This window comes from Puma concolor, chromosome A1 (assembly GCF_028749965.1).
Source record: "Puma concolor isolate L17-30 chromosome A1, mPumCon1.1.hap2, whole genome shotgun sequence".
Lineage (NCBI taxonomy): Eukaryota > Metazoa > Chordata > Mammalia > Carnivora > Felidae > Puma > Puma concolor.
The window spans coordinates 126,642,403-126,658,763 of NC_141667.1; the positions used below are offsets into that span (position 1 = coordinate 126,642,403).

Below are 16,361 nucleotides of genomic sequence, written 5' to 3' on the forward strand. Positions count from 1 at the left end.
AAATACAAACAATAATAAGATGATATTAGGAGCATTTATATGCCAGTATTGGGCAATCTGGAAGAAATGGACAAATTCCTAGAAACATATAAACTACCAAAACTGAAACAGAAAGAAATAGAGAATTTGAACAGACTGATAACCAGTAAAGTAGTTGAATTAGTAATCAAAAACCTCGCAAAAAACAAGAGTCCAGGGCTGGATGGCTTTCCAGGGGAATCCTACCAAACATTTAAAGAAGAGTTAACTCCGCTTCTTTGAAGCTGTTCCAAAAAATAGAAATGGAAGGAAAACTTCCAGACTCATTCTTTGAGGCCAGCCTTACCTTGATCCCAAAACCAAAAACCCCACTAAAAAGGAGACATATAGACGAATTTACTAAAAAGGAGACATATAGACCAATTTACCTGATGAACATAGATGCAAAAATTATTAACAAGATAGTAGCCAACTGGATCCAACAATGCATTAAAAGGATTATTTACCATGATCGAGTGGGATTTATACCTAGGATGCAAGGCTGGTTCAATATCCACAAACCAATCAATGTGATAGTTCACATTACTAAAAGAAAGGACAGGAACCACATGATCCTCTCAATAGATGCAGAGAAAGCATTTGATAAAATACAGCATCCTTTCTTGATAAAACCCTCAAGAAAGTAGGGATAGAAGGATCATACTTCAAGGTTATAAAAGCCATTTATACATACATCCATCGCTAATATCATCCTCAGTGGCGAAAAACTGAGAGCTTTCTCCTTAAGGTTAGGAACATGTCAGGAATGTCCACTTTCATCACTGTTAGTCAACATAGTACTGGAAGTCAGCCTCAGCAATCAGACAACGCAAAGAAATAAAAGGCATCCAAATCGGCAAGGTGGAAGTCAAACTTTCACTCTTTGCAGACAACATGGTATTCTATATGGAAAACTCAAAGATTCCACCAGCAAACTGCTAGAACTGATTCATGAATTCAGCAAAGTCACAGGATATAAAATCAATGCACAGAAATCAGTTGCATTTCTATACACCAATAGCGAAGCAGCAGAAAGGGAAATTAAGGAATTGATCCTATTTATAATTGCACCAAAACCCATAAAATACCTAGGATACACCTAACCAAAGAGCTAAAGTATACAGTACAGTATTGTTAACTATAGTCATCATGTTGTACTTTACATCCACAGCACTTATTTATCTTATAACTAGAAATTTGTACCTTTCACCCACCTTAATCTGTTTTATCCCTCCTCTCCCCACTTCCTTTGTCTAGCAACCAGTCTGTTCTCTGTATCTTTGAGGTTATTTTCCTAAGATTCCACATATGAGATTATACAGTATTGTTGTTTTGTGTTTTTGTTTTGTTTTGTTTTTGGTCTGACTTAGTTCAGTTAGCATATTGCCCTCAAGTCCATTCATGTTATTTCAACATAATATCCTTCTTTTTATGGCTGAAAAATATTCCACCGTATATATATACCACATTTAAAAAATCCATTCAAAAATCAGTGGACATTTAGTTTATTTCCATGTCTTGGTTATTATAAATAATGCTACAAGGAATGTTAGGGTACAGATACCTTTTAGAGAGTGATTTCATTGCCTTCAGATAAATACCCTGAAGTAGAATTGCTAGATCATATGGGTAGTTCTTTTGTTAATTTTTTAAGGAACCTCTATGCTGTTTTCTATAGTGGCTGTACCAAAACAGTGCTCAAGAGTTCCCTTTTCTCCACATTGTTGGCAACACTTGTTATTTCTTGTCTTTTTGATATTAGCCATTCTAACAGGAGAGGGGTGATAGCTCCCTTTGGTTTAGATTTGCATTTTCATGATCATTAGTAATGTTGAGCACTTTTTCATTTGCTGTTCATGTGTTGAACAAACACCTGTTGGCTATTTGTATGTCATCTTTAACAAAATTTTTATTTAGATTCTTTGCCCATTTTTATTATTTAAAAAAATTTTTTTTAATTAAAAAAATTAAAATTAAAATTTATTTTTGAGAGAGAGTGTACATGCACATGTGGCATGAGTGGGGGGAGGGCCAGAGGGAGAGGGAGAGAGGGAATCTTAAGCAGGCTCCACACCCAGTGAGGGCTGACACAGGACTCAATCCCACAACCCTGAGATCATGACCTGAGTCAAAATCAAGACTTGGGTGTTTAACCGACTGAGCCACCCAGACTCCCTTCTTTGCCCATTTTTAAATTGGGTTTTTTTCTATTGAGTTGTATGAGTTCTTTATGTATTTTGTATAACCCTTATCAGATATATGATTTGTGAATATTTTCTCCCATTCCATAGGTTGCCTTTTCATTTTTTGATGAAATCAACAGAAACTTTTTTGTTTGATGTACTCCCACTTGTTCATTTTTGCTTTTGGTGTCAAATCCCAAAAATTATTGTCAACACGCATGTTAAGGAGCTTGCCTTCTGTGTTTTTTTCTAGGAGTTTTATGGTTTCAGGTCTTGCATTCAATCTTTAATCCATTTTGAGATTATCTTTATGTATGGTTTAGGGCACTGGTCCAGTTTCATTCTTTTGCCTGTGGCTGTCCAGTTTTTTCAACACCATTTATTAAAGAGATTATCCTTTCCCCATTGTATAATCTTGGCTCTTTTGTCATAAGTTAATTGATCATATATGCATGGGTTTATTTTTGGGCTCTCTGTTTTATTCCATTGATCTTTGTGTCTGTTTTCATACCAGTATCATACTGTTTTAATTACTGTAGCTTTGTAATAGAGTTTGAAATCAGGAATTATGCTGCTTCTAGCTTGTTCTTTCCCAAGACTGCTTTGGCAATTCACAGTTTTCTGTGGTTTCGTACAAAATTGGGGATTGTTTGTTCTATTTCTGTGAAAAATATCTTTGCAATTTTGTTTGGGATTATGTTGAATCTGTAGATTCCTTTGGGTAGTATGGACATTTAACAATCCATGGTCATGGAATATCTTTGCATTTTATTTGTGTGATCTTCAGTTTTTGTCATCAGTAGCTTATGATTTTCAATGTACAGGTCTTTTACTTCTTTGGTTAAGTTTAGTCCTAGGTATTTTATTCTTTTTGATGCAATTATAAATAGGACTGTTCACTTTAGAATGTTTATAACAAATTTAAAAATTTTCATGTACCTACCCACAAATAGTTTCTTGTGGATGGCGAATGTCAAAAATTGAAGAGATTATCATTAAAAATTCTTTAGCAATAATTGCACGTGGCCATTTCAATTATAACCTGTTTACATTCCTCCTTCCTTTCTTCATTTTTAAATAATTTAATTTAAACAATTAAGTAGGGCTAAGCAAACTAGGCATTTGCATCAGAGTTGGGTGGGGGGGGAAGAGGCTATCTGACATGGGGTATCAGAACATGAGTGGAGTGAGGAGGGAGTCTATGAGGGGGAAGAAGAAAGCAGCCTATTTGGTTGTTGGAAGCTCGAGAGAGGTGAAGAGATTACTGGCACAGGATGATGGTGACAGCAGTGATCTTGCATAAGAATTTGGAGCTTGAGTGAGAAAAATAAGGTATTTAGTTTGGGAGGTGGTAGCTCACTAATAAACATTGGCTACCTAAGTGGGGTGAGAAGAGTGATTGCTGGCCTGGCACCATCTGTCAGAGCTTGATTGGGGTGGGGGAGAGAATGTGTGCAGAAGGCTGGAGTCGCCTGGCATAGGGTATTGAAGCCCAGTAGGATTAGGGGGGCATCCATATGAGAGGGGCATGTGGCAGCAGTGATGGGCCAATAATGTATCAGAATCTGAACAGGGTAAGGAGGACTTCTTTGTGAGATGATGGTGGCAGGGTGGGAAGTTGATTACATACAGGCAGGATTGAGTCAATAACTAAATATATTGAGGATAATAGCAGCCAAGTTTTTCACTGTTAGAGGAGAGAGTTCTAAATATGAAATAGGAAAAAAAAAAACTTCAATAATTCTGTATTACTGGATTGGAATTGGAGGTAGTGATGTGAACTCAGGGTTTGATAGATACATAGATAAATATAGAGATGTTGATGTAAATGCATGAATTATGTACATGTGATATATGTGTATAAATAATATGCTCTGTGTATACATACATCCATATATTTTCCATCTCTGGGACCAGCAGTACCCCTAATAGCAGTGAACCCATCTAGTGTCATATTTTGATTTCTAAGCACCATTCTCCACTAAAGGGAACCAAGACTACCTGGAGAAATAGCTGATTTCAGCGTCAGGCAGGGAAAGTCCAAGATGAGCCAGAAATATCTTGTTAAGCATGAAAGTAAAAAGTGCTTAAAGAATTATGGGAACAAGTCAGAGGGATGCAGATGTCAGTTTGAATGAGTTTCTAGTTGCCAAATCTGGATACTTTGAGCATCAAAATAAATAATAACATCAGTTCATAATCCATTGAATAAATAGGAACCCATGAGTCCATACTGATATAAACAAATGAATACATAATTGAGGTGAGAGAATTAACAAGTGTGGAGTGAATGATTGAGTTGGAAAGCTACCATTTTAAAATCATCATCATAATAATTGAGCCAGGAAGCATCAATGAATATTAAAAACTAGTGGATGAAAGTTGGGTGAAAGAAGGGGATATTATGTATTCTCAAAATACCTTCCTGAAAAATACTTAATAGTTACAAAAGACTAAAAAGCAACTTTACGGTGGATAAATCTGGCAGATACTACCTTAATTGAGTGATCAAAGTTAATATCACCCGTAATGACACAAATAGAAATCATATGCCACCTGATAGGTGCACATGTCATCTCAGTGATACTCCTGCCCCAAATAAATAATCTAATGATGAGGGAAATCTGACAAATCCAAATTGAGGGACATTATACAAAATAACTGGGCTCCTAATCAAAGTCAAGGAAAGATTGTATACTGTTATAGATTGAAAGGGACTTAAATAGACATGAAAACTAAATACAACACGTGTTCCTGGACTAGAACCTTCACATTATTGGGATGATTATTGAAACAGGGCTTGTGGATTAGTTGATAATGATAGGTCAGCATTAGTCCTGATTGTATTGGTTGTCTTGTAGTTATGGAGGAGAATGTTCTTTTTTTTTAAGTTTATTTATTTATTTCGAGAAAGAGAGAAAGGAAAGCGAGAATCCCAGACAGTCTCCGTGCTGTCAGCGCAGAGCCCACACAGGGCTTGATCCCACGAACTGTGTGATCATGACCTGAGCTGAAACCAAGAGTCAGATGCTTACCCAACTGAGCCTCTCAGGTGCTTGAGAATGTTATTTATAGCAATTATACACTAAAGTTTTAGCATGGGCACTGGGGCATCATATTGGCAATTTATTGTTTCAGGATAAAAATTATTTGTACTATTATTGTTGCAACTTTTGAATACATTTGGAATTATTTTAAAATAAAAAGAACTGTTATGTATAAATGAGCAAGCTAAAGCTTCTCATGAAAAAGCTTTGATATCTTATTGAATATCTTCCCTACTGAACTTTTTTCAACAAGGCCTATATAGATAATCCAAATTCTTCCCAGTTTATCACTGAGGTTGTACAAATATTATCCTTCTGTATATTTGCACTATACTCTGAAAAAGCCTGTTCAGCATTATTTAGACAGAGGGTGTCACATATGCAAAGGCCTGCAGCTCAGAGAGTATGACTTTTAGGAGAATTGAGAGCAATTCACTGTATCTGGAAAGTGTGGAATTGGTGGTGGTCTAGCTGTCAAGAGAAAAGACATCTAGTAACCTCAGCTGGATGGTGGTGTCATTCACTGACATGGGGGACATGTGATAGTTCACTTTTATGTCCCTAAAACTGATAATCAAGAGCACAACATTAATGAGGATGTCTAGAAACTGACACGGGATGCTTCTTGACCTCAGAGTTTAGTCACAGAGTAAGTAAACTTACACCTGCAGAAGGCACACCTCAGAAATGTGAAGAGGGTTGGAGAAGGTGGCCTCTTTTGTATCTGCTCTCAAATAATTTAGCAAAAAGGACACATGTGATAGGATAATTTATTGAGATATTAATTTGCCTTTTGTTCTGTTTTCCTGCCCTATTCCAAGAATGCTTTTCTGCTTTCTTTCTTTGAGCTTTTGTTCAGTAGGACCAAAGCAGTACAGTTGCCTTCTGTTTTTTAAAGGTAGAGTCTTTGAAGGGCTTATGCTACGTAGTCTCAAGATGGGAGAGAAGCAGGAATCCAAGAGGAGAATCTACTTTGGAAACTCAAAGAGAGATTTATTTGGGGAGGGAGAACTCCACAGAGTAGTGGCAACCAGGATCCAGTCCCTCTGTGCTGCTCCATTGTAACCTCTTGGGAATGTGACCTGTCTTTACTGTGGAATGACTTTGTGGTAAAGTGGGTACCTCAACATTTGTGTTGGGGCTCCTGCCCTTGGTAAGGAGTTCCAGCTGCAGTTGAGAGGTAAATTTCAGGAAGCAGCAGAACCATCTTCCCGTCAGTGATCCTGTGGTCTTAGACAAAGAACCTGTCAGCAGTGACCAAAGGTCAGAGGATTATCTGTGAGTATTCTGGACTGTGTAAAATCTGACGTTTTTGTTTTGGGACAGGACGTGGCCCCAGTATTGACTGAAGTTAAATTTCCATCAACCTAAGGAGTGATGGCTTGGGATGAGATTTAATTTGATAATAGAAAAAGAATATGGTTTTTCTTTCACCTAGAAGTATGAAGTGACTTTCATTCTTACCCATACATGTTTGTAGCTCTTAAGATCTTGGAAAAAATACTTACACATGAAAAGACATTTTTTTTTTCCGAGAAAAATTCAGCCTAAGTCTTTAATTGTACCCTTTCTGTAAAAGAAGTGGGATATTGTTGTGTGATACATGCCTCTAGAAATTAATGCCGGATGAACTCAGGATGTCTCAACAAACTTGGTTTTCCATTACTCTTTCTAACCCAAAAGCTAAAATATAGTGGAGAGGAAGGAACAAGTTAGTCTGCTATTTGGTAGGTGAAGGTGCCTTTCTGCTCGCTCCCCTTTCCTACTGCTTCCTAAGCTGAGTTAGGGCAGGAGCAGGTCTAGAGTAAATACCAGTTTAGTTTCAGTTTTCTTGCAGCTTTATCTTCTAGATGCAAAATCTCATTCAAATACCCAAACCTCATATTTCTTTTAATTTGAGTCAGGAGAAATTGAGCCCTGAGACTTACCTGTGACAAGCTGTCAGTAGACTTCAGATAAATGATAACCGAAAGTACAGAATGACGATCCATCTTCTGCTTTAACAATGTTTTTATTTTCTAAATAAGGAAAGCGACACAGAAACTGTACCAGCAAGAGTGTTACGGGATTAGCATGTGTGAAAAAGTTGTTGACTGCAGATTAGAAGTTGTAACTCTGCCACTACCTATTTGTGTGGCTCTAGACATACCATTTCAGCTCTCTGGGCCACATGTGTGAGATGAAAGTTTTGACCATTAATGCATGTAATCCATGCTCTATTATTCTTAAGATTCTAGGGTGTAGAATAAGAAGTTGCTTTGAAAATTGAAATTCAGGTTGATGAGGAGACTTATCAACAGTAAATGCTTAGATGGCGCTATTGACAGTATCCAAAGTATGTAAAGAGCCCAGATGTCCATCGACTGATGAATGGGTAAAGAAGATGTGGGATATATGTGTATACAATGGAGTATTATTCAGCAATCAAGAACAGTGAAATCTTGCCATTTGCAACAACATGGATGGAACTAGAGTGTATTATGCTAAGTGAAATCAGAGAAAGACAAATATCATATGACTTCACTCATGTAGAATTTAAGATACAAAACAGATGAACATAAGGGAAGAGAAGCAAAAATAATATAAAAACGGGGAGGGGGACAAATCATAAGAGACTATTAAATGCAGAGAACAAACTGAGGGTTGCTGGAGGGGTTGTGGGTAGGGGAAAGGGCTAAATGGGCGAGGGGCATTAAAGAGGTCACTTGTTGGGATGAGCACTGGGTATTGTATGTAGGTGATGAATCACTAGATTCTACTCCTGAAATCGTTATTGCAATATAATGTTAACTAACTTGGATATAAATTTAAAAAAATTAATAAATAAAAAAATGAAAATAAAGATCTAGATCATCCAAGAAAAAACAAACAACAGTAAATGCTTAGATATAATGTGACTTAGGATTTCTAGTAGAATTTTTGAATGTGCCAATAAGAGCAATGCAGTGTTTGTATAAAACCATACTCGAACTTGTGATGAAACTTAGAAAATGTATTGCTGATTTTGCTTGGATGCTATAGATAATCATATGAGAGCCAGGTTAAAAATAAATCTCCTAACCCAATGAAAATTACATGGGAATTAGAAAATTATTATAATTTTAACAGATTATGTGCAGTTTTAATCCTTGAAAGAAACTCCTTTAATTGATACTGATGAATGAAAAGTGCTTTTGTGCTTTATATATTTATTTCAGAGCTGGAAAATAGACCATATTCAGAAGCCTGGGCAACAAAGTAAAATAGATTTCATATAAATTAGGTCATGTACATGGCCAGTCCAAACAAACAAATCACCGCTGTATATACTGAGAGGTTTCAACCAGTGAGTATCATATGAATTAAGTTCCTCAAGGAGCATGCAATTCTTGATTTTATAGCTCTAATCATCATTACACTGTTGCTCATATAAGTGTTGGCTATTTTTATTTTTTCCACTGTTCTCCTAGTTTTATTTGAAAAAATATTTTCTCTGTTAATGTGCTGGTATTATGATAATAAATAACATTTAACTACAAATGTTGTTTAGATCCTTAATTATTCACAGAAGCTTTATATGTAATCTGAATTCACTAAACAGTTGCAATTAAATACCACTCTTGTAGTTTACTGAGTAGACTAACCTATTCCTTGCTCTGTTCAGTATGAATTTAGAAGTGAGGAGGGACCAGATACCTGAAGACTCAAAATGTATATCGTGTATGAATGTTACTTCTTTCATAGGTCTTAGTATAGAACAGTTTACAAATGAAATCTCACTCAGTACTGTCACTCTTTAGGTTGATGGAAATTTGATCTCATTGCACAAGTTTTCTGTATAAGTGAGGAAGAGAAGATTTATAAGTTGCCCACATACCCGACTCTACTACAGGCTGAAACTAGAAGGGGAAGATGGATTTAACAGGTAAAATTAGAAACTTGATTTTCATATTGATTTGATACATGCCTCATGGAGAGTAAAATATCCAATATAAATTTGCTGAAGGAAATATTCAAAAAAATTGAAATTCTTACTGGACTAAGTAAAAATAGTACATTAAAAAATGTGAGCTTTAGAGTGCCTGGATGGCTCAGTTCATTAAGTATCTGACTCTTGATCTCAGCTCAGGACTTGATCTCAGGGTTGGGAGTTCAAGCCCCATGTTAGGCTCCACACTGGGTGTGAAGCCTACTTTAAAAAAAGAAAAAAGAAAAAAATGTAAGGTTTTAGGGTAATATAAATAGAAGTCAAAATTCAGGGGCACCTGGGTGGCTCAGTCAGTTAAGCATCTGACTTCAGCTCAGGTCATGATCTCACGGCTTATGAGTTTGGGCCTCACGTTGGGCTTTGTGCTGACAGCTCAGAGCCTGGAGCCTGCTTCAGATTCTGTGTCTCCATCTCTCTCTGACCCTTTCCTGCTTATCCTCTGTCTCTCTCTGTCTCTGTGTCTCTCTCTCAAATAAACATTAAAAAAAAATTCAAAGCCAAAAGTTAAGTAATTTATGTAATGTTAAAGAAATATAATTCTGTGACCCTCTTATGGAATTCATAGGTAAATTACTAAATCTGGTATTATTTTGCCTAGAGAAATGCAGGCAAGATATGTACAGGCAGCTTTGAAGATACAAATGAGTGAGGTCTGATACACCTACACCCAAACGCTTATCTTCTAGGTAGCTGTATAACACACTACCATAGACTAGCTGGCTTAAATGACAAAATTTTATTTTCTCATAACTCTGGAGGCTAGAAGTCAGAGATCAATGTACTATGTGAGGGTTGGTTTCTGGTGAGACCTCTTCTTTTGGTTTGCAGACAGCACTTTCATCCTCTGTTCAAACATGATCTCTGCTGTGTACCCGTGGAGAAAAGGAGGGCTCTTGTGTCTCTCTGTTTATAAGGACACCAGTTGTATTGGATTAGGGCCCAACTCTTATGACCTCTTTTAACTTTAATTACCTCCCTATAGGCCCTCTTTCCAAATACAGTCACATTAGGGGTTTAAGGATTCAAGATATGATTGTGGGGAGGTACTAAGTGCCTAACAAAGGTTTATGCCCTTTAATTTTTTTTTTTTTTTTACTTTCATTTAATGGATTTTTAGGAGGAAGCTATGGAAAATGTGTTTAGTTTATCATGTTTTAGTTTGCATATTCATGAAATCCTTCTAACTGTAGTTCCTGAATCACTTGGAGATAAAGAATAAAAGGTCTAAAGAAGAAGAAGAAGAAGAAGAAGAAGAAGAAGAAGAAGAAGAAGAAGAAGAAGAAAAGTTCTAGAATAAAAGTTCTAAGGCTCTCTTCATTAGATTTTATCTTCTTCAGGGTGGGGCTTATCTTATCCTTTTTCCTTCTGACTTTGCCTTTTGGCCTTCCATTTTTTGGTTTTTCCTTTGTGGCTCTTCACACTGAAAGATACAAATTTTGGTTCAACAGTGTTCTCTGCTTAAATTGTCATTTACAACTATGACAATACATGCCCAGGTGAAGTTAAGTAAGCACATTACTGATGTAAAACTGGTAATATCTTCCTTGAAATTTTAAAGAATTTTTAATTTTGAAGTTGAGAAAGATAAGTTCAGAAGGATATGAATATTTCTTCTCCTCCTTATTCTTTTAAAAAATTTTTATTTGTTTATTGTTTTGATAAAGAGAGTGTGAATGTGAGTGGGGGAGTGGCAGAGAGAAAGGGAGAGAGAGAATCCCAAGCTGGCTTCACATTGTCAGTGCAGAGCCTGATGTGGGGCTTGAAATTATGAACTGTGAGAGGTATGAGCTGAAACCAAGAATTGGAAGCTTAACCAACTGAGCCACCCAGGCACCCCTCCTTCTCCTTATTCTTATACCTTATTATTTCTGTTTCCAGTCCATTGCATTTATATTACCTGACATTTTGGGCACAAACTTTTTGTGTGGGATAGTATATAGTAGGCAGACAGTGGGCACTGTGATATCATAAAGTCTCAGTTTTTTCAACTGAAAGATTGGCATAATAATAAAATACACCTCTCAAGATCCGTGTGAGGACTCAGTAAGGTAATGTAAACAAATAGCATCAGGCATTGAATAACATTGATGGTCCAGTGGTAATTATAAGACAAAAGTAGAGATCATGGAATCCTTTTGTATGAGTTAGAATTAGTTTATGTAAGAGAGGCTTAAAAAGATAGATATTTAGGGGCACCTGAGTGGCTCAGTTGGTTAAGCATCCGACATTGGCCTAGGTCATGATCTCACCATTCCCTAGTTCGAGCCCTACATCTGACTCTGTGCTGACAGCTCAGAGCCTGGAGCCTGTTTCAGATTCTGTGTCTCCCTCTCTTTCTCTGCCCCTCCCCCACTCACGCTCTGTCTCTCTCTCAAAAATAAATAAACATTAAAAAAAAAAAGATATTTCTCTGTGGCCTAAAAGCCTAATGACAGGCAATCTATGGCTGATAAAGCAGCAGCAGCAGCAGCCTCAACAACTCTAAAACAATTCTCTGACCTGTCTCCTTTTTAAAATTCACTAGTTTGGTGAATGAAACCATGATCTATCTTATCACAAAATAAGAAACTTAACCCACTAAAATCAGTTGATAACCACATCAAATCAATTCCAACTCTTAAATATCTCTCAAATAATTCATCATTCCCACCTCTGCCTTACTTCTGGCCCTGGAGATGCTAACCAATATTATGCACTGCAGGGTATTCTAAATGGGCTCATTTCTCAAGTCATACCCTACTCTAATCTTTCTTCCACACATAGTCTCTTTCTAAATGCAAATCTCTGTATTCCTTTTCCTTAAAACTCATCAGTGGCATCATGTTATTTATAGAATTAAAGACAGGAGATTTTTCAAAAGACATACATAGTACTTCTGGTCCAGACCCTGCTTACCTTTCTAGACTTCTTTTTTATTCCCATCTGTGGTAGGCAGAATAATGGTTACCTCAAAGATGTCCGCATCTTAATCCCTGCAATGTATGTCTATATTATGTTGCATGACAAGGGGGAATTAAGGTTGCAGATGGAATTAAGGTTGCTAATCAGTTGACTTTAAAATAAAAGGATTTTTGAGGCACCTGGGTGGCTCAAGTTAGATGAATGTCTGACTCTTGATATCAGCTTAGGTCATGATCCCAAGGTGATGGGATTGAGCCCTGCGTTGGACTCCATGCTGAGCATGGAGCCTGCTTAAGGTTCTCTCTCTCTCTCTCTCTCTCTCTCTCTCTCTCTTTCTCCCTCTCCCATTCTCTCCCTTTCTCTCTGCCCCTCTCCCCTGTTCACATGCTGTCTCTAAAATAAAATAAAATAAAATAAAATAAAATAAAATAAAATAAAATAAAATAAATAAAATAAAAAATTTTCGTGAATTATGTGAGAGAGAGAAGAGTCCATGTCAGAATGATTCAGTGTGAGACTCAACTGGCTGTTGATGGCTTTGAAGATGGAAGGGGGTCAAAAGCTAAGAAATATGGGTTGCCTATAGAGGCTGGAAAAAACAAGTAATCAGATTCTACCCTGTAACTTGTGGAAAGGTACACAGTCCTGCCAACACCTTAATTTTGGCCTACTGAGAGCTGTGTTTGATTTGTGACCTGCATACTATAAGATAATGAATTTGTTTTTCAATTTTTTAATTTATTTTTATTTTTTAAAAAAGGTTTATTTATTTATTTTTGAAACAGAGAGAGAGAGGCAGAAAGAGAGGGAGAGAGAGAATCCCAAGCAGGCTCCACGCTGTCAGCACACAGCTTGATGCAAGGCTCCATCTCACAAACTTTGAGACCATAACCTGAGCTGAAATCAAGAGTTGATGCTTAACTGACTGAGTCACCCAGGTACCCCTGAATTTGTGTTTTTAAGCCACTAAATTTGTGGTAATCGGTTGCAGCAACAATAGGAAGCTAATACATCATCACAATTTTGATGATTTACTTGTGCAACTCCAAACACAGTATATATACATACTATTTCCTGTACTTGGCATGCCATTACCTTTTTGGAGGCCTGTCTTTTACACCTACTTCTGAACTTAGCTTCTTTCAGAAGAATTTACAGACTGGATTTCTGCCCATTTCTGTTCTAGCACACTGTATTTGCAACCTCTCTTGTACTACTTCTTCTCCCAAGATTGTTGAGCTCATGGAGACCAGGGACTTTTATCCCCAGTACCCAGCCCTTGAATGAATTAAGTGAAATGGTGAGTAAATAAAAATGGAATGTTCTAAATGCTTTTATTTTAGAAGGCTCATATTCTGGTGTGAGTCTGTGCATGTGTTTGTATTTGGGTATGTGTATTTTAGGGCAGAGATATTCTGAGAAATGTGAAATTGTTAAGTCTTCTGAACTAGTCCATTCAGGCTGTTATAACAACAGTGCAGAGACTGGGTGGCTTATAAACAACAGAAATTTCTTTCTCACAGTTCTAGAGGCTGGGAAGTGTAAGAGGAAGGTGTTTGCAGATTTGGTATCTGATAAACGCCTGGTTCCTCCTTTGTAGTTGGCCATCTCCTCATTGTGTCTTCATAGGATAGAAGACTAGAAAGCTCTCTGGGGTCTCTTTTGTAAGGGTACAAATCCCATTCATGAGAGATCACTCTCATGTCCTAATTACCTTCCAAAGTACCGCCCCCAAAGCACAGTGAGGATTAGGCTTCAACATATGAATTTTGGGGGACACAAAACATTAAGTTTGTAACATCTTCTTCCTCTAATAATCCACCACAACCTCCTACACATCTGGCTGGAAATTTAGTATCTATTGTTACTGGAGTTTTACATATAAGAATTCCAGGTTTATTTGGGGTCAGGAACATGGATTTGGTCCCACGACCAAGGCAGTTTACCTTGCTTTCAAAATAATTCATGACCAGCCTGCATTGGTGTGCGTGTGCGTGTGTGTGTGTGTGTGTGTGTGCGCGCGCGCGCGCGCAGGGTGGGGTGGATTGGTGGGGCTATATACTTGCTGGGCCACCATTTCCTCCAGTGGATAAAAAGCCAGAAGCTTCTGGTTACTTCTTTTAAAAAAAACTTTTAATTTTAAAAATAGAGATATCATGGACCTATAATATTGTATTATTTTTAGATATACAACATAATGACCTGATATATGTATATATTATAAAATGCTTACAGTTGAGTTAGCATTCATCACCATACATAATTACATTTTTTTTTCTTGTGATGAGGACTTTTAAGATCTACTATCCTACCAACTTTGAAATATGGAAAACATGATTGCTAACTACAGTCACCATGCAGTACATTACATCCCCAGGACTTACTTACCTTGTAACTGGAAGCTTATACCTTTTGTCTGGTCACTTCTCCTAAACTTGGGAAGCTATTATTTTTTATACCATGCCTTTGTTCTTTGACATCTCCTCCCATGTGAAGGAAATTAATATAATTCCCTTCTAAAAGCCTACACTTTGCATCCAAGGAAAAGGAATACACAAGCAGTGAAATAAGATACAATTAATATCTCCACAGATTAAATAGGTCTGTGTTTTCTCTTGCTTCAGGACAGTCCCTTTTAACTTTTTTTTTTTTTTTTAAGTAATCTCTACACCCAGCATGGGGCTTGAACTCACAATCCTAAGATCAAGAGTCATATGCTCTACCAACTGAGCCAGCTAGGCACCACAGGACAGTCCCTTTTAACGCCAATTCTTGTGGTGGCTTTTTGATATACTTTTTAAACAAAAAGCATTTATTCAGAGTACTAGTCTTACATTGCCCAAGAGGGGAAGCAGAGAGAGGCAGATGCCTTTGAGTGAAAAATGTGAGAGGAGCCCCAATGATGACATTTTGACATTTTTTTTAATGTTTAGTTATTTTTGAGAGTCAGAGAGAGAGAGACAGAGCGTGAGCATGCGAGGGGCAGAGAGAGGGAGATACAGAATGAGAAGCAGCCTCCAGGCTTCAAGCTGTCAGCACAGAACCCGATGTAGGGCTCAAACTCATGAGCTGTGAGATCATGACCTAAGCTGAAGTTGCATAGTTAACTGACTAAGCCACCCAGGCGCCCTGACATTTTGACATTTTAAAAATGTTTATTCATTTTTGAGAGAGAATGTGAGCTGAGGAGGGGCAGAGAAAGAGGGGGACAGAGGATCCTAAGCAGGCTTTGTGTTGACAGCAGTGAGCCAGATGCGGGGCTTGAACTCATGAACTGTGAGATCATGACCTGAAGTCAGACACTCAACCAACTGAGCCACCCAGGTGCCCCTGACTTGTTGACATTTATGCCATTCTGTCAAGTATGGGGTTCAGAATGAGACTTAATTTGGTAAAATAAGTAATGTGATGTTTCACACATCACCATGGTGGTATTAGATTCATATCCAAACACAAGTCATTATTTTTCCTCTATAATATCAATTTAACTGCTTCATAATATTTTTAGCTAGGGAATAATTATTTCCTTATTTTATTAGCTATTTGAGAGAAAGTAGGCAGTTTGCAATTTTTTTCCTACTTTGAGCAATATTGAAATACTTGTAGCTAAATCTTCACACAGATCCTCAATTATTTCCTTAGCATAAATTTCCAGAGGCATAATTACTGGTTTGAAAGAATGGGTCAAATTTTAAGGCTTTTGATATGAGTTGTGAAAGAGTCCATTAGAAAGACTGAAGCTCATCGTAAATGACGGAAAGCACCCTCTTGGAAGGTACTTCGAGTAAATAAAAATGGAACATGTCTTATTTTGCTAGGGTTTCCATAACAAAATACCACAGAATGGTGGTACCTTAAACAATTAAAATTTCAAATTTAATTTTAACTTAAAAACAAAACAGGTGGGGCGCCTGGATGGCTCAGTGGGTTAAGCATCAGACTCTTGATTTCTGTTCCAGGTCATGATCTCATGGTTAGTGAGTTGGAGCCCTGTGTCAGGCTCCATGCTGACAGCGTGGAGCCGGCTTGGGATTCTCTCTCTGCATTCCCCCTCCTACCCTCCCCCATCCTTTTTTTTCTAGGTATAATTTAGGTAGAGTAAAATATACCTTTTTTAGTGTGTAGTTCTAGGAGTTGTGTAACCACCATGTTCAATTATGTTACTGTAATCAAGCTTACAAGAGTGATGGAAATGTCTAAATTTCAGATATATATATATATATATATATATAGTTTATTTATTTA

At 37.2% G+C, this 16,361-nt stretch overlaps 1 protein-coding gene across 12 annotated transcripts in view; it reads left to right on the forward strand.

Moving 5' to 3' along the window:
• Positions 1-16,361, forward strand: part of KLHL3 (kelch like family member 3) — a 279,397-nt gene that overhangs the window by 120,609 nt on the left and 142,427 nt on the right. For 9 of the 12 annotated variants that reach the window (XM_086703304.1, XM_086703339.1, XM_086703389.1 and 6 more), the window contains exons 2-3: positions 9,028-9,152; positions 13,303-13,416. The exons of 2 other annotated variants lie outside the window; for them this stretch is intronic. In XM_086703304.1, the coding sequence (XP_086559430.1) occupies positions 13,414-13,416 (3 nt within the window). In that variant the 5' untranslated portion in view covers positions 9,028-9,152; positions 13,303-13,413. Of the gene's footprint in view, positions 1-9,027; positions 9,153-12,901; positions 13,055-13,302; positions 13,417-16,361 lie in introns of all 12 variants that reach the window. One more of the 12 variants, XM_086703314.1, reaches the window with a different exon arrangement.